This window comes from Rhinoraja longicauda, chromosome 23, assembly GCF_053455715.1.
Source record: "Rhinoraja longicauda isolate Sanriku21f chromosome 23, sRhiLon1.1, whole genome shotgun sequence".
Classification (NCBI taxonomy): Eukaryota; Metazoa; Chordata; class Chondrichthyes; order Rajiformes; family Arhynchobatidae; genus Rhinoraja; species Rhinoraja longicauda.
The window spans coordinates 14,075,101-14,100,443 of NC_135975.1; the positions used below are offsets into that span (position 1 = coordinate 14,075,101).

At 44.9% G+C, this 25,343-nt stretch overlaps 1 protein-coding gene across 3 annotated transcripts in view; it reads left to right on the forward strand.

Annotated features, from left to right (window-relative positions):
* The window catches only part of reln (reelin), a 247,689-nt gene that overhangs the window by 214,864 nt on the left and 7,482 nt on the right, over positions 1–25,343 (forward strand). For 2 of the 3 annotated variants that reach the window (XM_078419695.1, XM_078419694.1), the window contains 8 exons: positions 1,405–1,580; positions 5,670–5,776; positions 8,605–8,847; positions 10,186–10,361; positions 15,414–15,487; positions 17,130–17,291; positions 19,103–19,260; positions 23,127–23,346. In XM_078419695.1, coding sequence (XP_078275821.1) covers positions 1,405–1,580; positions 5,670–5,776; positions 8,605–8,847; positions 10,186–10,361; positions 15,414–15,487; positions 17,130–17,291; positions 19,103–19,260; positions 23,127–23,346 — 1,316 coding nt within the window. The remainder of the gene's footprint in view (positions 1–1,404; positions 1,581–5,669; positions 5,777–8,604; positions 8,848–10,185; positions 10,362–15,413; positions 15,488–17,129; positions 17,292–19,102; positions 19,261–23,126; positions 23,347–25,343) is intronic. The other variant, XM_078419696.1, reaches the window with a different exon arrangement.

The following is a 25,343-nucleotide window of genomic DNA, read 5'->3' on the forward strand; positions in this document are numbered from 1 at the left end:
CCTCCTCATAACCTACAAAGCCCTCCATAACCTGGCCCCATCCTACCTGACCGACCTCCTCCACAGGCACACTCCCACCTGCACCCTCCGCTCTGCCGCTGCCAATCTCCTATCCCCCCACATCCGGACTAAACTCAGATCCTGGGGGGACAGGGCTTTCTCCATCGCTGCTCCCACCCTATGGAACTCACTACCCCAAACCGTTAGAGACTCCCCCACACTCACCACATTCAAAACATCGCTGAAGTCTCACCTGTTCAGTACTGCCTTCAACCACTGAAGGTCACCTCACCTACTGTCTCCTTTCTCTGTTCATTTATTTATTTACTTATTTATCTATTTATTAATTTCCCTATGTTCTCAAAATCTCTGTAAAGCGTCTTTGAGTATATGGAAAGCGCTATATAAATAAAATGTATTATTATTATTATTATTAACAGTGCATTCCAGGCACCCACCACTCTCTGCATAAAAGACACTTGCTCCATACACTTCCTTTACCTCTCACCTTAAGGCTATGCCCTCCAGGCTTTGACAGCTCCACCCTGGGAAAAAGATTCTGACTGTCTACCTGATCTATGACTCTCAGAATTGTATATACTTCTCACTTTTGTTCCTACATCTTATGATGTAGTATCAAAATGTACAAACCAGATGGTTTTTAATTTAATTTCTTATTTCAGCTGAGTTAGCTGACTTTGGGCAAAGTGTTGGGCATTGGTTGAGATTGGGATTATGCCAGCAGCCTTAAAGGGCAAAGAAAAGCTCACACAGAGCAAATGCCAAGGTACTGAGTTGTATTCAATACACAACACGAGTAAGCATGGAGAAGGAAAAAAAACCCCACAATGTCCTTTTTGGCAGTGGATGTTTGCTAAGAAAAAGACTTGCATTTTTACTGAAACGTCTGTGTCCACTTCAGGGCAACCCACAACAAAATTTCCCTTAAGGTGAATGCTATTGTGAAACAGGAAGGAAATTTACACAATTAATATTTAGATTTAATATTAGTTACTGCGGCCCACTCATTTATGCGGACTATAAAGCACATTTAATGAACTTCTTCCAATTTTAATTTTATGTTAAAATTAGTCTGCCTGTAACATGTAATGTAACATTAGACTAAAGTTTTGATGGCAGCAATTGGGGAATGAGGGATAGAACAAAGGAGAACTTGGCGTTCCAGTATTTTCTAATGTGATTAGTGCAACTAGGGATTTTGTCCTTTTTTCACAGCAAGTCACCTCTCACCACTTGATAGTCTTTAGGAACATGGAGGCTAGAGAAAGGGGATAAGGAGGAGATATCAAAACAGCTTAAACTTTTTGAAGTTGGCTCCAGATGAAAATAGGAATGCTGCCTTGATCTATCTGATCGAGTAAATGGCAATGTTTTGTGTTGCAGACTTCGTTGAAAGAACGCTTTGAGCTTGATGACATGAAATCAGATACATGGATTTCACTTGATGGTGGAAAGGCTTGCACAGACTGCGGTGTTCTGGTGGAAGATTTGCCCCTCTATTTCAGTGGAGTAGGCATGAGACAGGCAATAACCAAGGACCTTGATCTCAGGGGTACAAAGTGAGTTTGACACCATTGTTTTCATGTAAAGCTCTGTTTCATAAAAGATCAATCAAAAATGTATTAAAATGTTTAAAACGTTGTGAATTACTGATCACAGAAACATAGAAAGTAGGTGCAGGAATAGGCCATTCGGACCTTGGAGGCCATTCGTACCATCCAAAATCAGTACCCCGTTCCTGCTTATTCCCCATATCCCTTGATTCTGTTAGCTCTATGAGCTCAATCTGATCATCACCTACTCTTGTCAAAATTGTTGCTGATTTTGGCACTTTGCTGACAATCTGGCTTCAGGAGTTCACAAAACATTGGCGTGGTGAAAGGAGAAATGTCAGCTTGCTGCGGAGACAGTTCTAGTCTGATGTTAGTGATGAGGCATCTTGTTTGGCAAATTCAAGGGAACATTATGCCTATTTGAACTATTGCTGACAATGGCTGATTTGCCTACCCTATATTTGGAGATTATTATCAGGGGTGGAAAATGATTATAAAGATTACAAAATGATGAACAAGATTATAAACCACACCATCCATTTTGATTGCGCAATATGTTGTCTGTTTGTTTTGAAAAAGACGAGCATTTCTTCAGAAACTTTTAGTATTTCTCAGGAGGAACTGCAAAGACATACCTTTGTGTGGCTGCGAAAGTGTTCTCCTGTAGTGAGTCCAGACGAGTGGTTTTATCTGAATCCTTTATTAGTATCAAACCCGTAACAAACGCGACAGACTTCTTCCTGGACAAACACTACTTCACTTACTAATCTAATCTCTAATCTGGTTTGGCGCCAAGCATTTAAATACCCCGCGCTTCCTTACCCCGTGACCGTAATCCAATCCGAGGGTTCTATTACCTGGCCAATCCCTATGTCCCTACATGACCCCCCCCAGAACCCTCGAAACCATACCTCACGGGCGGCCGAACCTCCCGCCCAGAACGTGTACGGATAGGGGAAACCGATACCCCCAGTGTGACAGGAGGCGGGGGGGACGCCGCCGCTGGAGGCGATGGGAGGTTCACCGGAGCGGCGGGTGCAGGTGACGTGGGGCACTTGATGAACAACTGCAGCCCGGGACCAACCATAGGCGGCGGAGGCCCAAAAGGTGGTAAACTGGGCGCCGCTGACGGGACCAGTCGAGCAGCCACAGGCCGGCCCCGGCGCGGCGGCTGAGCCACCGACATGGGGAGGTCCTGGTCTAAATGGGCCGGCTTGAGACGGGACACTGAAACCAGCTCCTGACGATTTCCTACCTGCAAGGTGAAGGTTACAGTCCCTCTTTTGAGCACCTGGAACGGGCCCTGGTAAACCGGCTGCAGAGGGGGACGGTGGCAATCTTTCCGAAGAAACACGAAATCACAGCTCCGCAATTCCGAAGGAACGTGAACTGCTGTGCTTCCGTGACTAGAGGTGGGGACTGGAGCCAGAGAACCCACCCGTTCCCGGAGGGAGCCCAAGACTGACGTGACGGATGGCGGCAAGGCGGGAGTGGAAGGGAGAATATCGCCCGGCACCCGCAGGGGCGAACCGTAGACGAGCTCGGCCGAAGATGTGCCCAGTTCCGCCCGCGGGGCCGTACGGATGCCGAGGAGGACCCAAGGCAGCTGGTCAGCCCAATCGTAGCCAGTCAGGCGAGCACAGAGGGACGCCTTCAGCTGCCGATGGAAACGCTCAACCAACCCGTTGGCTTGGGGATGATGGGCGGTGGTCTGCTGTAATCGAGCACCATACAGCTGCGCCAGCGCGGCCCAGAGACACGAGGTGAACTGGGCTCCCCGATCTGTAGTAATGATAGCCGGGACCCCGAAACGAGCCACCCAATGCAACGCCAGGGCCCGTGCACAGGAGGCCGCCGAGGTGTCCGACAACGGGAGTGCCTCCGGCCAACGAGTGAACCGATCGACCACCGTCGGTAGATGAGTGTAACCCCTAGAATAGGGCAATGGACCCACCAAATCCACATGGATGTGGAAAAAACGGGCGGGGGGAACCTCAAATGTCTGGTGCGGGGGCTGGACATGACGATGGACTTTCGAGGTCTGGCACGGAATGCAGGCACGTGCCCAGGCTGCCACCTGCTTCCGCAGGCCATGCCAGACAAACCGGTCGGCCACCATGGCTGAAGTCGCCCTGATGGACGGATGTGCCAGGCCATGAATGGCCTCAAAAACCTTACGCCGCAGAGCGGCCGGCACCACCGGGCGAGGGCGTGGGAGAGTAACGTTGCACCACAACTTGATACCTGTGGGGCCACACGCCACCTGTTCTAAACGCAGTTCCGGTGAACCTCCCATCGCCTCCAGCGGCGGCGTCCCCCCCGCCTCCTGTCACACTGGGGGTATCGGTTTCCCCTATCCGTACACGTTCTGGGCGGGAGGTTCGGCCGCCCGTGAGGTATGGTTTCGAGGGTTCTGGGGGGGGTCATGTAGGGACATAGGGATTGGCCAGGTTGTCGGGTGGAAGGCGCCGTGCCCGGGCAAAAACCGGCGGCCCTTCGGTTGGAATGAAATGGACGACCCCGTGCTTCTCCGAAGGTGAATCAAAACGCTGGACGAGGAGCTGCGGGAAGTCGGCCAGGACCGCATCGAACTGACCGGGAGCCGTGGTAATGGACTGGATGACTAGGCTGTGTGGGGCGGCGCTTGTAGAAGCCTCTGGCCCAGTATCCCGAGGCCGTACATCAGCCAAGGGTTGTAGGCCCCTCCCTCGGACGTCTGCGACCAAGGAAAACGCCCATAGGAAATCTGCCCCCAATATGGCCTGGCCCACATCCGCAACGATGAATTCCCAACGGTAAGTCCTGGACTCGAAGGACAAGGACATGGTCCTTTTACCGTACGTACGGATGGTGCTACCATTCACTGCAATTAGGGGCGGGCCCTTTTCCCCCACTCGAACTTCACAGTCATAGGGGGGCACAATACTTACGACCGCTCCCGTATCCACCAGGAAAACGATCCCGGTAGTCTGATCCGTAGCGTAGAGGCGGTGGTTACGGCCAACCGAGACTGCCTCTACAGTCGATCGGCCCCGGCGTTTCCCGGAAACGAACACGGGGATCTACAGCTTCGTGCCTCGCTGCCCCACCGCCGATGGAAAGAGCACCAGCGACGCCTATCCGGCTCTGTTGGTCGAGCCCGCTGCCAATGAACAGGCGCCGCCGCCCTCTCTTGGCGGGCCGGCTGCGCAATAGCGGCCGATGCGTCGCTCTCCCGGCCGCACCCCCGACTGCCGCTGGGCCTCGAGACCCGGTTAACGGAGCCGTCTCGGGCGTTGCGTTCCCTCACAAGCGTGTCTGCCTTCTCGGCGAACGCTACCGGCTCTTCAAAAGGCTGCGTGTTCGGATCACGTCGAGGTCACCAATGTAGTGAGTCCAGACGAGTGGTTTTATCTGAATCCTTTATTAGTATCAAACCCGTAACAAACGCGACAGACTTCTTCCTGGACAAACACTACTTCACTTACTAATCTAATCTCTAATCTGGTTTGGCGCCAAGCATTTAAATACCCCGCGCTTCCTTACCCCGTGACCGTAATCCAATCCGAGGGTTCTATTACCTGGCCAATCCCTATGTCCCTACACTCCCTAATATTGTTTTATTTACATTCAAGTCAAAATAAGAAAAAAAACTACTGTTTAAGGTCAAAGGTCTAGCGCACAGAAACTGGCCTTTTGGCCCACCTTGCTCATGGTGACCATCGACAAACTAACTATACTCATCCCATTTGTCAGCACTCGGTCCTTAGCCTGGCTGTGTCTGAAACAGAAAATATTCCAAATGCCAAAGCTAACATCCTTTACCAGATGAGAACAAAATAAATCCTAAACCATTTAAGAGAAAGAAATAATGAAAAATATCTGAGAACAGATAAAGTCCCGACCCAAAATGTTGTCTGTCTATTTCCATCAGTCTCAAGCTGACCTGTAGAGATCCTCCAGCACTTCTGTTTGTTACTCAAGATTTCTTATTGGAAAAGAAAACAGCCTGAAAGTCTCCTCTGCTCGTAGTCTGTTTCCAATCAGTGCCAATAGATAGTTCCCCACTGTGTCTAAGTACAAGTTTACAAATTAATGCTGATCTTTTTGTTCCAGATTTGTGCAGTATTGGGCCAGAATTGGTAGTGAGAACAACATGACGACTTGTCACCAACCCATCTGTCGGAAGGAGGGAGTTTTGTTGGACTATTCAACTGATGGAGGTGAGATTTATTCACTGTCTTACTAATTGTGCAATTAGTTGAAATACTTCTTCCTGTCCAAATTAATCAGACTAATCACTGTGGCTTTTGAATGAGGAGAGGGAAACCCAACCAGCGTAAGTAATTGACTGAATTTGTAGCATTTCATTGGCATACTTGGACATAAGCTAGAGTAAAACGTCAATGGGAATTTTGAGGGAGACAAATCATAAACCTTTGTAGATAAGTATGTGATGAACAGAAGGATCGAAAAACATATTGGTGCAAAAGGATGAAGAAATGTGGACAGAGGCTTCTTTGAGAGCAGGAAGGAATCTGAGGGGGAAGACCTATTGGCATCTACCTGTTAGTCCCATTGCCTATGACATGGAAACATGCCCTTCAGCCGAATTCCTCCATCCCGACCAAATTGCCTAACTGAGTTACATAGAAACATAGAAAACAGGTGCAGGAGGAGGCCATTCGGCCCTTTGAGCCAGCACCGCCATTCATTGTGGTCATGGCTGATCGTCCCAAATCAACAACCCATGCCTGCCTTCTCCCCATATCCCTTGATTCCACTAGACCCTAGAGCTCTATCTAACTCTCTCCTAAATCCATCCAGTGATTTGGCTTCCACTGCCCTCTGTGGCAAATAATTCCACAAATTCACAACTCTCTGGGTGAAAAAGTTTTTTCTCACCTCAGTTTTAAATGGTCTCCCCTTTATTCTAAGACTGTGGCTCCTGGTTCTGGACTCAGGAAAAAATTGGGAACATTTTTCCTGCACCTAGCTTGCCCAGTCCTTTTATAATTTTATATGTTTCTATAAGATCCCCTCTCATCCTTCTAAACTCCAGTGAATACAAGCCCAGTCTTTTCAATCTCTCCTCATATGACAGTCCCGCCATCCCAGGGATCAATCTTGTGAACCTACGCTGCACTGCCTCAATTACAAGGATGTCCTTCCTCAAATTGCACCAAAACTGCACACAATACTCCAGACGTGGTCTTACCAGGGCCCTGTACAACTGCAGAAGAACCTCTTTACTCCTATACTGAAATCCTCTTGTTATGAAGGCCAACATTCCATTAGCTTTCTTCACTGCCTGCTGTACCTGCACGCCAACTTTCAGTGACTGGTGTATAAGGACACCCAGGTCTCGCTGCACTTTCCCCTTACCTAACCTAACTCCATTGAGATAATAACCTAACCTATCTCCATTGAGATAATAATCTGCCTCCTTGTTTTTGCTGCCAAAGTGGATAAGCTCACATTTATCTATATTATACTGCATCTGCCATACATCTGCCCACTCACTCAACCTGTCCAGGTCACCCTGCAACCTCCTAACATCCTCTTCACAGTTTACACTGCCACCCAGCTTTGTGTCATCTGCAAACTTGCTAGTGTTGCTGCTAATTCCTTCATCCAAATCATTAATATATATGGTAAACAGTTGCGGCCCCAACACCGAGCCTTGCAGCACTCCACGCGTCACTGCCTGCCATTCTGAAAAGAACCCGTTTACTCCTACTCTTTGCTTCCTGTCTGCCAACCAATTTTCTATCCATTGTCAACACCCTACCCCCAATACCATGTGCTCTAATTTTATTCACCAATCTCCCGTGCGGGACCTTATCAAAGGCTTTCTGAAAGTCTAGATACACTACATCCACTGGCTTCCCTTCATCCATTTTACTTGTCACATCCTCAAAAAATTCCAGAAGATTAGTCGAGCATGATTTCCCTTTCATAAATCCATGCTGACTTGGACATCCTTTTACTGCTATCCAAATGCACCGTTATTACCTCTTTAATAATTGACTCCAGCATCTTTCCCACCACCGGTCAGGCTAACTGGTCTGTAATTCCCCGTTTTCTCTCTTGCTCCTTTCTTGAAAAGTGGGATAACATTAGCTATCCTCCAATCCACAGGAACTGATCCTGAATCTATTGAACATTGGAAAATGATCACCAATGCGTCCACTATTTCCAGAGCCACCTCCCTGAGGACCCTGGGATGCAGACCATCAGGCCCAGGGAATTTATCATCCTTCAGTTCCATTAGACTACCCAATACTATTTCTCGCCTAATGAAAATTTCTTTCAGTTCCTCTACCCCCCTAGATCCTCTGTCCTCCAGTACATCTGGGTGATTGTTTGTGTCTTCCTTAGTGAAGACATATCCGAAGTACCTGTTAGTCCTATTGCCTATTTGTGCCCCATATCCCTCCAAACTTTTACTCTCTATGTACCACTCCAAGTGGCTTTTAAATGTTGTAATTGTATTCACCTCTACCACGTCCTCTGGCTGTTTATTCCATATATGCAACATCTTGTGTGTGGAAAAAGTTGCCCCTCGGGTCCCTTTCAAACCACCATAAACCGATACTCTCCTGTTTTAGATACCCCAACCCTAGGGAAAAGACTGTGGCAATTCACACTATTTAATCCCGTCATGCTTTTATAAACCTCAATGCTCAATAGACTGACCGATGAAGACAAGCGTGCCAAAAACCTTCTTCACCATCTTGTATACCCGTGTTGCCACTTCCATGAAACTATGTACTGCACCCCTAGATCTCTATGTTCGACAACATTCCCCAAGGCCCTCCTATAAACACCTTGCATTTATCTGAATTAAACTCCATTTGCCATTCCTCAGTCCATTGACCCAGTTGATTAAGATCCCATTGTGTGTGAAACCATCAGTACTAGCCTTCATCAGCAAGCAGCAGTGATTGAAATCATTGACATATGGAGCTTCATTTAAAAGAAAACCTTTTTAACGTTCTTTCCATTGAGATATATTCTGTGCCTGATTCATTCTTGTGATGTGCTGCAGGAATGACCTGGAACATGCTGCATGAAATGGATTACCAGAAATATATCTCTGTGCGCCAGGACTATGTGTTGCTCCCGGAGGAGGCCCACACCAACACCACCCGCCTGCGATGGTGGCAGCCCTTTGTTGTTCAAAACAGTCTGATGGTGGCGAGCACAGACCGTGCTCAGTGGGCACTCGACAACATCCTGATCGGAGGATCTGAGATCAACCCAAGTCAACTCATGGATTCCTTTGATGATGGTAAGATGAAAATATTAGGCTGGTTAATGGCACTGTTGGTATTTATTTGTCAGGCACATGGGATAGAAACTGGAACAATTACATTCTTACCTGCTGCAACTTTACGGGCACATTAGACTCCTGAACAAACATTGAATTCTCCTATTTTAGGTATAAACACTGAATTCTATTTTAGGTAACCCTAAAGCCCCCTCTCTCTTCTCTCCCCCCACCTGCCCCCTCATTCTCCGTCTCTTTTCCACTATACAAAACCAAAATGCTCAGCATTCCCTGGGGATTCCTGGGATTGGGGGATCAAGGGTCATACAAGAGGATTGCACCAAGGCAGCTTCACTTGCATAATTCTGGCCTGAGCGGACATTGTCCCATGGGTGTGTGTCCAGTGGAGCTATTGCTCACACTACAAAAGACCCCAGATCCTTAAATAGGATGATAATGTATCCTTGTTGTTGAATAAGGATATTTACTTGGACCTGCAGGCTTGACTTTTAGGGACAGGTTGGATAGATGGGACTTTTTTCTTTGGAGCTTGGAAGACTAAGTGGTGACCTTATTAAGGTGCACAAGATCATGAGGGACATGGGTAAAATGAATGCTCACGGTCTTTTTCTTAGGGTAGGGTGTTCTAAAACTAGAGGGCATAAGCTTAAGGCGAGAGAGAAGAGATTTAAGAGGAACCTGAGGTGCAATTTTTTTTCCATTCAGGTGGTAGTCTGTATCGGGAAAGAGCTGCTAGAGGAAGCTATAGAAATAGATGCAATTACAACTTTTAAAAGACATTTGGAAAGAAACATGGATAGGAAGAGTTTAGAGGGTTATGGGCCAAATGGGACTTGCCTAAAATGCCACCTAGGTTAGCATGGATAAAAGTAGGTTGAAAGGCCTGTTCCAGTGCTGTGTAGTTCTGTGACTCTAAGGTAAAAATGTCAATGCATAGTGGGATAAACATATGCCAAACTTATAAGCCAGCCTGATGATAGCAGCCAGATATTATCACGTGACCATGACGACCAGGAGCAGGTGTGAATGTGGTGAGTTTCATTCATAAGTTGTTTCATAAAAGGACACTTTACATTGAGGAATGGATGCACACGTAGAGCAATGAAAGATAAATAGTTTTGTATGATGGCTTGCCAAGGGGAGAACAATAAATATAGACCATGCTTCAACATCCATTATTAGATCATGGACAAATTAGATGGTAAAAGTGCAGCTCACTACACCTAGGTTTCATTCATGCAGAATAACTGAGTCTGAACTTTAAACTCTGCTTTAAGCCTGTAAAATATCGATCAGTCGTGCAAATGTGTTCCTCAGGATTGTACATTTTTCCTACAGAAGGCGTTAACCACGATGGGAACTGGATGTTCTACCCTAATGCAGTCCGTACAGCCGGTTTCTGTGGCAACCCCTCCTTTCATCTGTATTGGCCTAATAAAAAGAAAGATAAGACGCATAATTTCCTGGCTTCACGGGAACTTATTGTCGCACCCGGATACGTTCTGCAATTCAGAGTAAGGTTCTGTTTGGTTCATTTAATAATCCTCATGCTTCAGTGCTTTCAAATCAAAACAACCCATGGGAGTTTTGTTTATTCAGAACACAAAACTTTGGGAATTTAATTTTTCTACTTTTCCATTGATTCAACACTACATATCAATTTTCTTTGTCTCTTTCCACCTCTGCTTCTCCCCCCAGCTTCCCCCCCCAGCTTCTCCCTCCCGCTTCCCCCCCCGATTCTTCCCCTGCTTCTCCCCCTCTCCTCCCTACCCCCCCCCCCACCTCCCCACCCCTCCTCCTCTACCCTTTACCCCTTTCCCTTCCCCTCCTTCATTCCTCTCCCTCCTCTTCCCACCTCTTAAAATCCATTAGTTCCGCCACTATTATGACTTATCATTAGTTGAGTGTTTGCATATACACAATTGTATTTTTTATTGAGAAGTAGGAAGTTTTGAAAATTAATGAAAGAGTCAAGTGGGGAGTCTTCTTCTTCTTGCGTTTGAGGCAGCAGAAATTATGTAACGCCCTCCAGACGCTGTAGCCAGTGCAATGTACTGTTGTCGAGGGCCGTGAGGTCTACCCCTCCACCAGGGGGACGGAGGAAAATGCCGTGCTGCGCTGTTTGCTGGTCTGCTCCATACACGCAGGCTGCTGATGAACGCAATCCCCAATGATGCATGTTGGCATTGAATCGGCCGACCCCTGTGCGGAGCCGGTTCAGGGCGACCCACTCTTTGCGGGGCATGTCCGAGCCGGGTGGGGCTGTGGTATTCAGTGCGACAGTGAATTGAGGAGGTCGCGATGTCTGTTCCCAGCTGGTTCTCCATGCTCCTAATATGTTGAAACCGGAGCCACAGAGCATGACGGGAGAAAGGGTGACGAGATGACAGGCGTTGAGGTCCCAGTTGCTGTGAATCCTGGGCGAGGTGGTGCAAAGGATGTTTGGCGTCCGATGGGGCCTTGCACATCAGCCTATGAGTGAACAACTCTCTGCGAAGCTTGGCGGGTTCGATACCTGCGAGCACCGGCAGGAGATCCGTCGGAGTAGGGCGTAGGCAGCCAGTGATGCTCCGCATGGTGTCGTTGAGAGTGGCGTCTAGCTTGTTAGTATGAGCGCTGTGGCACCATGCTGGGGTGGCGTACTCAGCGGCGCTGTACACGAGTGCAAGAGCACTGGTTCGGAGAGTAGATGTCCTGGCGCCCCATGACGATCTGGCCAAGCAACGCAGGAGGTTGTTCCGTGCCGAGATTTTAGCACGGAGAGCTTCAAGGTGTTGCTTGTAGGTCAGCTGCCGATCTAGTTTCACCCCGAGGTATGTGGGAAATGGGTTGTAGGGTAGGGGTGACCCATTGAGGGTGACAGTTAGCCTGTGTTGAGCTTCCTTGTTGTTCAGGTGAAAGGCCGTTGTGGTGGTTTTTGCCACACTTAGTTTTCGTCTCCAGGTCTTAAGGTCGCCCGCATTTGGCCAACTCCTGTCCGAGTGCAGTAGGGCCAAGTCATCTGCGTATCCATACTGGCGTGCGGTCGTGCGTGGCAGATCTCTGATATAGAGATTGAAGAGCATGGGGGCCAGTACCGAGTCTTGGGGGAATCCATTTCTTAGGCATGGCTAGATTGTCCGTCGCTGGTCTTCAGTACAAAACTGCGGCTGGCAAGGATGTTGGCAAGGAACTGCACTACATGACGATCAGGGATGGTGCAGAGGAGCTTGGGGAGTGGGGAGTGATATGGAGGAAGTGGAGCAAACTGGTTTGTTTACAGTTTTTCAATTAATTACTGCTGTTTTCAGCCTGAGAGCATTTAACACAGTCATGCCATAAAACCTACACCTGGAACCCCTTCTTGGGATTCCTGGGGTAATGTGGAAGGGATAATGTTAATGGCAACTATTCACAGCTGCAGGGGAGTGTACTCAGCTCTATCAGATACTGCAGTGTGCTTGAAGGCAGCCACGTTGACTGTCGCAATGTTTCATTGGGACTTGACCTGAAGATAATTTGATGCTGCAAGGGAAGTAAAGTGTTGGGGGGGGGGGTGTTGGAGATGAGAGTTGTAAAGGGGTACAATGTTGCACTTCAGCATGGAGGGATCGACTGAAGATGGACAAAGAAGAGGGCAGGTCAGTTAACAATGGCAATTTTGAAGGAAACTGCATGAAGAAATGGAGTCTGAAGAAGGGTCTCGATCTGAAACATCACCCATTCCTTCTTTCCAGCATTTTGTCTATCTTCTGAAGAAACGCAGATTGGGTTGGGAAGATAACTGAGTGCTGGGTGAGAGGCTATCAGGTGAACAGGGAATGGGGCTATTGGGCAAGTTGCTTTAAGAAAACATGAATGGATATAGGTAAATCCATGAGATCTTTCACTGAAGAGAGTGTGGGAGATAGTGAGTAAGTATGATAGCGAGCGACAAAAGGTAGCTTCCAAATGCATTATTCCGGTCAACACCCCCAACACCCCCAATTTTCAAGTATTTATTTTGGCACGCCAGTCCCCTTTTGCAACTCTGTCACCAGCCTAGACCGAGAGTATAGGGTTCTACTGACTTCCTGCTAAAGCTGTTGAACTGTTACATAGGAACACTCTGAACCAAAAGTGAATAATTGTTCACATCATGTTCTACTTGATGTTTCTACTTGTTCTGTGTTTTGACAGATTTTTTTGTAACTTTGAATTTTCTTTTTGGAATTTATTTATCCTTGTATTCTCTTTTCTCCTATTACTTATTTAATACTGTGTTGTGCAAAAACCTTCTTCCCCTGGTTGAATTTATTTTGAGCCATGGATTCATACCATATGGAAACAGGCCCTTTGGCCCAACTTTCCATGCCAACCAAGATGCCCCATATCCATTCATCCCCACTGTCTGCGTTTGGCCCATATCCCTCTAAACCTGTCCGTGTACATGTTCAAATGTCCTTTAAATGTTGTTGTCGTACCTGCCTCATCTACCTCCTCTGGCAGCTCCTTCCATATGCCCCTGGACCTAATCCTCCTTACCTCATCATTGTACTGAATCTTACCCATCCTATTGATCAAATTGGTAGAGCACCAATGCTTAAAAATATATTTTTTAAAGCATTGTACACACACACACGCATATTATATATATATATATATATATATATATGTCATAGAGTGATACAGTGTGGAAACAGGCCATTCGGTCCAACTTACCAACATGTCCCAGATATACTAGTCCCACCTGCCTGGTGTTTGGTCCATATCCTCCAAACCTGTCCTATCCATGTACCTGTCTAACTGCTTCTTAAATGTTGGGATTGTCCCAGCCTCAACTACCTCCTCTGGCAGCTTGTTCCATATGCCCACCACCTTTTGTGTGAAAAAGTTACCCCTCAGATTCCTATTCAATCTTTTCCCCTTCACCTTAAACCTATCTCCTCTGGTCCTCGATTCACCTACTCTGGGCAAGAGATAATGTGCATCGACTCGAACTATTCCTCTCATGATTTTATACATCTCTATAAAATCACCCCTCATCTTCCTGCGCTCTATAAAAAAAATATATATAAACATAGCACAAAAAGTAAGGAAATTTGTGTTTGGTAGATTATTTCTTTGTTGTAACAATGCTTCTTGGCAATAAATCTTATACCGTTGGAAAGCCTGTTTATTTCCCTTTTAAATGGTGCCACATTTGTAAGGAACATGCATTTGTGGGATGAGCAGCAGAGCTGAGTATATGGGTTGCGCCCATGAAAAATTTGCCAAATCTTCTCTGCCAATGCCAAACTGCTTATTCTGCCATTGACTCTTGTTCGGTGTTGTTTGGTGGATTGGATGATTGAAGTCTGAAGAAACAAGACATATTGGCAATTTAACAATTTATTCATTTAATGAACAGGAGCCACAGTAGCGTGTGGAAGAACCATACACAGCCATAACAGCCTGGCACCTCCTCATGCTGGTCACCAGCCTGGTCACACACTGTTGTGGGATGGCATCCCATTCTTGTCAGCACCTGGGGGTACCAGAAGCTCAAAACAAGAGTCAATAGCAACAGCAGAATAAGCTGTTTGGCATTGGCAGAGAAGATTTGGCAAATTTTTCATGGGCGCAACCCATATACTCAGCTCTGCTGCTCATCCCACAAATGCATGTTCCTTACAAATGTGGCACCATTTAAAAGGGAAATAAACAGGCTTTCCAACGGTATAAGATTTATTGCCAAGAAGCATTGTTACAACAAAGAAATAATCTACCAAACACAAATTTCCTTACTTTTTGTGCTATGTTTATATCTATATATATATCTATATATATATATATATATATATATATATGAAAGAAATGTAGATGCTGGTTTAATCAAAGGTAGACACACAGGCAGCATCTCTGGAGAGAAGGAATGGGTGACGTTTTGGGTCGAGACCCTTCTGAGTTACTCCAGCATTTTGTGTCTATAGATACACTGATCAGCCAAAGCATAATGACCACTGACAGGCGAAATGAATAACATTGATTATCTTGTTACAATGGCACCTGTCAAGGGTTGGGATATATTAGGAGAAATATGCAGGAGAATGGGCAGGAGTAAAGACCTGAGCGACTTTCACAAGGGCCAAATTGTAATGGCCAGATGACTGGGTCAGAGCATCTCTGAAACGGCAAGGCTTGTGGGGTGTTCCCGGTCAGCAGTGGTGAGTACCTACCGACAGTGGTCCGAGGAGGGACAAACCACAAAGCAGCGACAGGGTGTTGGATGCCCAAGGCTCATCGATGCGCGAGGGCAACGAAGGCTATCCCGTCTGGTCCCAAACCGACAGAAGGTCTACTGTGGCACAAGTCACAAAAAATTTTAATAGTGGTCATGGGAGGAATGTGTCACAATACACAGTGCATCGCACCCTGCTGTGTATGGGGCTGCACACATAGGACCAACAGCATATTCAGCAGGTGGTCATAATGTTTTGGCTTATCAGGTCATAATGTTTTGGCTGATCTGTGTGTGTGTGTGTGTGTATATACACACACACGGACAAAGAAATGTGCTGATTTTAGTTGGACAATTCATTCATTGGACCTTTTGTCATGTCTTTCAGATTGTGGTTGGTTGTGAAGCTGATTCCTGTGGGGATTTCCAGCCTGTATCACTGGAGTACAGTAAAGATCCAAGGTAAGCTGCAACTTGTGAAAAGATTGTGAAATTTTCACCATCAGTATGTTATGTGAATTCAGCGGCCTGTTTGGTAAAATTCCCCACTGTACCCTCAACAAAATCATATGTTGTGATTTCAGATATTCCAAATACTTTAGTTTATTTCTCCCTTCCCCATTTTTCCTTCGCAAATTCTTCTTAATTGTATCCTATGACGTCCACATTGTGGGAATACTGTCTGCCTTCCTGAGCTGTGTACTGCACACAAAACCAGTGTTACATAGCAGCGTTATATACCAGCAAATATATCTGCGTTAATCATGTATTGTCTTTCAGCTGACTGATTAACATGCAACAAAAGCTTACCTTGGTATACGTACCTTGGTACACGTGTCAATGAACTAAACTCAACTCATAATGTATCGCAATTGTATGCCCACCCTCTGACTCACAAATAAAGGAATTAACCACATCTTTGATAAACACATCTTGCCATGGTAATAGCTTTAAAAAGCCCTACAGAAAATTAGGGGAGAAAAAATAACATAGGATTCCTCACTGGAAAATAGATACATTGGTGAAATGTATCCATTGCAGGAATTCTCACAGGTGTCTGGTTGAATGCAAACAGGAAAGTACCTGTTTCTAGGGTGATATTAAATAACCCCTGGTGTGATGCTTGGTACATTTTATTCTGAGGTCATTTCAATTTTGGTCATGTAGAAATTGAAGTGTGAAATATTAAGAGATCTAATTTCTAAACATAAAATGAAAAAGTGCAAATGCTAGCAGTTCAGGCAGCATCTGCGGAAAGGAAAGCAGTTAACATTTTAGGTAAGTGATCTTCATCAGAACTGGGATTTCACTCATAAATAAACATTTAAAGTTCAGCTTTAAATTTAACGAGTAAGTACATTGTTCTGTGCATTTTGTCAAACAGTAATGATACATTTATAATTGTAAGTTGATAACTGTGTGTCAGGTAGTGCAACACTTTAGTTATGGACCTGTGCATCTTCCCAGCATCAGAATGGTGATTGATCATATCATATTGGCCAGAGGTTTTATTCCTGCACTCCGTATTCATTGCTTTTCCACTTAATTCACTTTAACAACTAAGGAGTCATGGATTAACATGGAGAATCTCAACCATACTATAATTTTAAGCAATATTTCTTATATTCCAGGCTCCCATTGAGAAGGCATGGAAATCAGGGAATTAATCTGTGACATTAATTAAACTATGGTTTTCTACTGAGGGCAAAGTAGTACACTTTAGTCCTACTTTTGCCCTCATTTTCTCTCAATCTAAAATGTGTAGATAATGGATTAATAATATGCAAACATTTATATTGTTTCTCCATGATCCTGACCTCTCTTACTGGTGTCATTTGCTCTTTTAATGTATTTGTTTTATATTTGAACACAGGGAGTGTGGCATCTGAACATAAAGTTACTGTGGGGCATACTCCGCCCGGTTGTTCTTGGTGTAAATTCTGGATTCCTTTCTTCCTTTTGAAATGTTTCATTGGGAAACAGCAATGCGTGCAGTTAGCAGCAAAATATTTTACAATCCCCATCAATTTTGCAGCATCAGTCTGTCGTAAGGATCAGTTGTGACAAGCAAATCAGTGAGGTGCTCTCTTTTTCCTCTGTGCAGAAAGGACTCCTGGTCACTTGTCCAAACAGAGTGTCTTCCTTCTACAAGCAGCAACATTGGCTGCTCTCCATTCCAGTTCCATGAGGCCAGCGTTTACACTTCTGTCAACTGCTCCACCTGGAACCGGGTCACCATCCAACTACCAGATTACGTTGCATCCAGGTACGGTTCAGAAGGAGAGGTGGTCACTTTGCAGCGTTACAACTCCTTACCGTTTAAAACTTTTTAATCCACATTTTCACCTTGTAGTTTATATTTTTTACATGCCAAGAAAGCTAAAGGTGCATTGTTTTTAATGATTTCTCCATCACTCTTTACTGTCCGGTTAGTGCCAGGATTATAGACACAAAGTGCTGGAGTAACTCAGCGGGTCAGGCAGCATCTCTGGAGAAAAATGATGGGTGATGTTTCGGGTCAGGACCATTCCTGCATGGAAGCAGGTTTAAATGTTGTCAAGATCGGTTGTAGTTATTGTCAGCAGTGTATCACTAGGAAAGAAAAATCGGTGAGATTACCTGCCTACCATCCAGCCCAAAGTAAATAGCACTTAAACACTCAGAAGATAAAAGCTCACCAATTCAGTCTGACTCCTGCCTACTGCTTTAGGCTAAGCACACTATCCATTGACAGTAGGATATCAGTTTTAGCCACTGCCACTCAACCACTGCCCCACCCTCTTCCCTACCCCTTTGCATTTACTTGAGAATATTGATTCTTAATCCATCTGAACCTTGATTTTAAATTTTTTTTAATCCATATTTTTGAATTCATCCTCAATTTGCCTCTCTCTTTCTCCAGCCCTACAACCAGCATGAACACATTCCTCCACCTCTGGCCTCCTGCACGTTTGCCTCTCTTTATCTCGGTGTTAGTGGCCTTGCAATCAGCTATCCAGACACGAACCTATGGAATTTTCTCTGTAAACCTCAGCCCATCACAATTCCTTCCTTCCTTTCCAGAATGTCGTACCCTTTTCTGATATCCCAGCATCGCTTTGTTTTTTGGGGGGGGGGGGGGGGGGAGGGGGTGTGCCATTTTATTTTCCTGCAGGAAGCAGGTTTGAATGTTGTCAATATATGTTGGTATTAGTGTGAGTGGAGTATTGCTAGGAAATAAATAATATGGGAAGACTATTTTCCCTTCCATTCCTTCACCACAGCTAGGGTCAAAATCTTGGGACTCCCTCCCAAACAGGATTGTGAGTACACCTACTCTTAAGGACTGCAACTATTCGAGAGGGCAGCTCACCACTACCTTCTCCTCAAGGGCAACTAGGGATGAACAATTAAATGCTGGCTCAGCTGGGGAAGCCTACATCTCCTGAATGAATAAAAAAATGAAAAGAAAAGCTACTGGAATCATATCTAATATCTGGACAATCCATCATATGCATTTTTAAATTCCATCATGGGAGCAATGGAGTTTAAATTCAAGTAATTAAATGAATCATTAATTAAATGTGAACCATGATTGTTATAAAATATCCAACCTGGTCCACTAATGTACACCAGGGAAGGTGCCTTGACTTGGTCTGGTCTCGATGTAACTCAGACATTCAACAATGTGGTTGACTCTTCACTACTCATCACCAAATGCTGCCTCAGTCAGTCACATCCACACAAAAATACATAATGAAATTTACTCCTCTTATTCTGTTAATTATTACCTTGAACAATTCCATAAATTATGATGAACAGGATCTACCTAAACAAAATCTTTGCTGGATGATCTAGCTCAGTAGGTTTGCTTAGTGTTATGGATTAGAATACCAGCAACTGAATTACACTGAACCTGACAAGTCCTCTTTTCTTGCAATCCAATCAGATATTCACTTCACAACTTCTTTTCTTTTTTGTTTTCTTTTCTGATACTATTTCTTAAGCTTTATTCCCTAAATTTAACGCCTGCTGCTAATTGCAACAAAAAAAAGAAGCAACTTGTTAAACCTGTTCAATCATTGTTGCTGTTTTCAGCGCGACTCAGTTCCGTTGGATTCAGAAGGAGGCCAATGCAGAGAAACAAAGCTGGGGAATTGACAATGTCTACATTGGTGAATCCTGTCCGAAGCTCTGCAGTGGACACGGATACTGTAGAACTGGAACTGTCTGCATTTGCGATGAAGGTTATCAAGGTACCTGCTCTATTTTTCATTATAAACCAAAATAAATGGATGCTGTGATGGAGCAAAAACCTTGCGTGTTTGATTGTGATAGCATCATATGTTCGATAAAAGATGCAGTGTTATTTTTTACACAACCCTTTCAAGTCTGGTAAAAGACTGAAGAATCATATTAAAGCATGTGATACAATTGCTGGAGGAGATTGCATGCTTTGAAACTGAGTCCAAATCAAGAGAAACATTTTGGAGCATAGGGTACGGATGGAGAAAGGATAAAGGTCAGCAGGTGATTTGAGTTTGAGGAAGTTGTGGCGGCTCCCAAGGGTCGGGCCATACCTTTACCGACCCCTCGGCATGGAAATGGACCGTTCCAGGGGGGCGGCCCTTTGCTACGGTTGTAAAGGACGAGGTTTTGGCCGCGATTTCACTCTGGCAGACTTGACTGGTCTAGCAAACGTATTAAATTCAAACCTCCCGAAATACCCGGTTCCTCGCCTTTATTTCGGGCTTTTTCGATGCGCCACAAAGTAATTATAAAGTAGCAGAGGCTTTATTTAAACCAGTGGTCTCCAAACTGTGGCCCGCGGGCCACATCCGGCCCGCCACGAGATTTTATCCGGCCCGCAGCAAGCACGTTCCGTGCTGCGGGTTCTGTGGTAGCGTGGGAACTTTTTTTTTAGTGGCCTATATGAATGGTACGGCACCAGGTATGGAGCGTCGCTCCGTAAGATGGTGACGAAGATCGAGATCAGTCAGCACGCCGAGTATACCTGCTTCTTCTGTGGGAAGACAAAGATGAAGAGGCATTTGGCATTCTGGACCTGCATGAAGAATGTGGCCGGAGGAGCCTGGGCCTACAACACCCACCTTGTCTGTCACGGTGAAGTCTGCCATCCGTCGCCTCCAGGAGTTGAAGGATCAGTGAACACTGACTGGGAATCTCATGTGTACGTCATCAAAGTAGTAAATTAAAGTTTAACAAAATGACAACAAAAAAAGTAGGAGAGGGGTAATGCCTCCAGCGCTGAATGTACTGGAGCGGCTCCCGATCCAGGCGAGCCCCAGGCTGCTGCAGGGCCTCCTCCGTCACCCTCGACTGGCTCGGCTCGTCGATTGACGTCCCTCTCCTCGCCCGACCGACCGCCTGTGTGTCCCAGGGAAAACGCCTTCTGCAGCCGACCTTACAGGCGCTGGAGGCATTACCCCTCTCCTACTGGCCTGCTCATCGTGTCCGTCGTCGCCTGCGGCTCCCTCCTCCTCGATTCTCCGGTCTTCAAGGCCGATCTCGGCAGTTTCCGAATTTACATGTCAGGTAGGCTATATAGTTTGTATGCAGCTGCTGACTTAATAATTTTAAATTTTAATGATTTCTTAGCGGAGTGTCCACCCGTGAGTCACTGCGACGGTGACACAGATGTGGTCACTTCGCCATTATATATGATATTTCTAAACTGTCTGCATGCCCACTGGTGGTCACTGTATTTTTTCTGTTTTGTAAATAGACAATAGACAAACTCTCTTTCCTGGGGTCCATTACCAACCTGATTTTCCCAGTCTACCTGCATGTTGAAATCTCCCCTTGACCACCATAGCATTACATTTGCGACATGCCAATTTTAGCTCCTGATTCAACTTGTATCGAGGCTACTGTTTGGGGGCCTGTAGATGACTCCCATTAGGGTCTTTTTACCCTTACAATTCCTCATCTCCATACTGATTCTACATCTCCTGATTCTATGTCACTCCTTGCAAGGGAGTGAATATCATTCGTTACCAACAGAGCTACCCCGCCCCCTCTCCCCACCTGCCTGTTTTTTCTGTATGTTGTGTACCCCTGAATATTCAGCTCCCAGCCCTGGTCCTCTTGTAGCCATGTCTCAGTGATTCCCACAACATCATACTTGCCAATGTCTAACTGAGCCTCAAGCTCATCCACTTTATTTTTTATACTTCGCGCATTTAAATACAACACTTTAACTTCGGTATTTACCTCACCTCTCACACCGGTCACAATTGGCCCTGACCTCTCATATCCCTTCTAGAACTTCCCCTCCTATTCATTCGAGAGTCCTTTACAGTTTCTCCTGTATTCGCTTCCCCTTTAACTCCATCTTCATATTCCCAATTTGTCAACCCCTCCCCCCCACTACTTAGTTTAAAGCCACCCTTTTAGTGCTAGCAAAACTGCCTGCCAGAATGTTGGTCCCCCTGCTGTTAAGGTGTAACCCGTCCCTTTTGTACAGGTCACCCCTACCCCAGAAGAGATCCCAGTGGTCCAGAAATATAAATCCCTGCTCCCTGCACCAATAATTGTATACCTACAGTATATCTATATTCCCATATTTCAAGCTCTTTTTAAAAATTGAATATTATTTATTTGTTGCCACATAAACCTCATTAAATTTATAAAACTGACATTTCTTTATTTTTTCCTGCGGCCCACAAAAATATGCCAAATATATAATGTGGCCCTCATGCTGAAAAGTTTGGAGGCCCCTGATTTAAACCAACACGCCACTCAGGATTTGGTCTGTTTAAAAAGTTGAAACCCTGTCTACTGAGGATGTTCTCCAGAAACCTGTCACTGCTAGATATTAGAGATATGTTTTCTTTTTGGATACAGCTTGTTAAGCTGTGAGTGAAATGATCAGGTGGTCATGGTGATTGTAGGGTTTAGGGAGAAAATGGAAGGGCATTCAGAGAACTGGGAAAGGAGGCTCTGAGGGAAGATTGAAAAAGGGATGGAGATATGCAAAGATTGGAGTCAGAGATCAGGTGGAGGTTGAAGGCAATGTTGGAAATTGGGAGAGAAATTGGAAAGATTGGGAAAGCAAGACTGGAATGGGTCTGACATAGTGGAAAGGGAATGCAGTGGTCCAAGGGGTTGGGAGAAGTGGCTCCAAAATTAGTAAGGGAGTCAATACAAGAACCATTTGTTGGGCACTTTTAGGGGTTAGTGGCGGTGGATTAGAAAGATCATTGGGATAGATTACAAGGAATAGATTATTGGGTTTGGAGGAAGGAATCTGATTCCTTGTGATCCACAAGCCATCCTGTAAAAGTATTTTCTTAAACGATTCGGCCAAAATCACCTGAAATTTGTGCAGATACCTGGCTGGCCTGTCTATAGGATCTTCACTCTCATAGCAATCACCGCCCCTTGCAGCTCCCTATCTACTCTCCCCAGCATCAAATCTTCATCTTTACATTATTGAGCCTGAAGCTTTGAGTGTTCAATATTCTATTGATTTAAAATTTGTTCATGCATTTACAGCAATTCTTCCAGCACCATAGCCCTGCCTGTTTTAACAAGTGTTCTCCAGCTGTTTCATTCCTTCTTCCACATATTTCAGTCGCAAATTAGTATCTCGTCTATTCCTTCTGCATTAGTTTAGCAGTGAGTGTAACCAAGCTATTTGATAATGGGCCTTGTAGTCATCAATGCTGAGATGAATGAAATGAAGGATACATGAGGCCAATATTGGATTAAGCCGAGTGCCAATGCTTGCAGAATTGGAGACAATGGCAGAGATGAGGGGAAGCGCATGCAGGATGGAAATGTTCATTTATATCATTCAGTTAGGAACAGCAATTTTCTTTTCCTTTGGAACAGTAAAGAATATTGGCATTCTAATATTGTTTTAACAATTTGAATAAACCTGTGATTAGCTTGTAATTAATTATTTACAAGTGTTTGACAGTCTTAATTAAAAATGAAACCTTGCTTTAAAAAATTGCTTCTCAGCTGGACAGCTGTATTTGCTTTACATCTGTACCATAGATGTGTATTCATTAACATTTATCCACTCGTTAAACATAATTCCTTTATTTCTTCTTTGTTTAGTTATAGCTAAAAGCTGTTTATCTTCCATGTACAGGTGATGATTGTTCTGTTCCAATTAATGACCTGCCCAGTTACATCAAAGACAACTTTGAATCGTCCCGCATCAGAGAAACAAACTGGCAGGTGATCCAGGGCGGTGCGATTGGCAGTGGATGTGGGCAGCTGGCACCCTATGCCCACGGCGAGTCTCTGTACTTTAATGGCTGTCAGATGAGACAGGCTGTAACCAAACTTCTGGATCTGACCAGGGCCAGGTACATATAAGTTAAAAAACAATTGTCAGCTTTGTTTTGCTAAAAGTTGTAACTTTCTGTAAAAAGAACTGAAATCTTCCAAATCTACTTTTAAAGTTAAAGTATCTTTCAGTGGTCATGAGGTTGCAAAATAAACTTCTTCTCCTCCCCTCGAATGACAAAAGAATGTTGAGAGCAGAATAATATATTTCATGAAAATTATATCTAAAGGAAAACCTGATAGGCCCTGGTTGAAACTAACTAATGGATGTTCCAACTAATATGCTATCCAGGGGACTGTTCAGCTAAAAACAGAAAAATACCATTTATAATGAAATTGACATCAAGCTGATTACATATTTTCTGTAAATATAAACTGCAGATGCTGGTTTAAATCGAAGGTAGACACAAAATGCTGGAGTAACTCAGCGGGTCAGGTAGCGTCTCGGAAGAGAAGGAATGGGTGACGTTTCGGGTCGAGACCCTTCTTCAGAATGAAGTGTTTGAGCTGACCAGGTGATAGATGAGAATGGGAAAATTGAGCAAGGATCATTGTCGAAAAGTCCTTCAATGTCTACAGAAAAGGTTTAGACAGGAGAAATTTAGAGGGATATGGGCCAGGTACAGGTAAAAGGAACCAGCTTGCATGGGGTATCTTGGTTGGCATGGACAAGTTGAGCCTGTTGCCCTGTTGTATGTCTCCATAACATCTCTCCTGCCAATTGCTAGATCTTTGAAAATATTTTACTAGATGGACACAAAAATGCTGGAGTAACTCAGCGGGACAGGCAGCATCTTTGGAGAGAAGGAGTGGGTGACGTTTCAGATAGACCCTTCTTCAGACTGATAGTCACGGAAATGTGAAATGAGAGATATATACGATGATGTGGAGAGGTGTAGAACAAATGAATGAAAGATATGCAAAAAAATAACAATGATAAAGGAAACAAGCCATTGTTAGCTGTAGCTAGGTGAGAATGAAAGCTAGTGTGACTTGGGAGGGAGGGGGGGGGGTGTGGGGAGATGGAGAGAGAGAGGAAATGCAGAGGTTACTTGAAGTTAGAGAAATATGAGATGCTGTTCCTCAAATTTGCATCACTCTGTCAATGGAGGAGGCCTTGGACAGAAAGGTCAGTGTGGGAATGTGTCGGGGAATTAAAGTGTTTAGCTACCGGGAGATCAGGTATGTCCAGGTGGTCTGAGCGAAAGTGTCTATATCTCTCGTTTCCCTTTCCCATAACTTTCAGTCTGAAGAAGGGTCCTAACCTGAAATGTCACCCATTCCTTCTCTAGAGATGCTGCCTGTCCCGCTGAGTTACTGCAGCATTTTGTGTCTATCTTCGGTTTAAACCAGCATCTGCAATTCATTCCTACATATTTTCTGTGCTGCATTTATGCCAATGGTTTAAGTAAATTTTAGTTTCATTTAGAGAACTCTAAACTAAAAGATACAACGGAAAAACAGGCCCTTCGGCCTACCAAGTCTGCGCCAACCAGTGATCCCTGCAAACTAATGCTATCCTCCACATACTAGCGATAATTTACAACGATACTAAAGCCAATTAACCTACAAACCTGTACGTTTTTGTAGCGTGGGAGGAAACCGGAGATCTCGGAGAAAACCCAAACGGTCATGGGAAAAACGTACAAACTCTGTACAAACAAGCATCCATAGTCAGGATCGAACCAAACCTCCATCGCTGTAAGGCAGCAACTCTACCGCTGCGCCACCATGCAACCTGTTAGATAATAAAAACCATTTCTTCTGTAATTATATGGAAAGGGGAATAGTCCCAGATAAAGTTCAACCATGCAGCAATCTAAGTAAGTCTTGGATCATCGTATCCTAAATTGTATGTTTGGGATGTTAAATTTGGATGTTTGAAGAGTTGGGTCTATTAAAATGGGGAAGAGATGGACAGCTGGAATTGTACCTTGAATTTTCTGTTCTACCCACAAACTGCTCACAAATGTGGTGAGTGTGAGTGACCACAACAACCTGTAATCTGGAGCTCCCT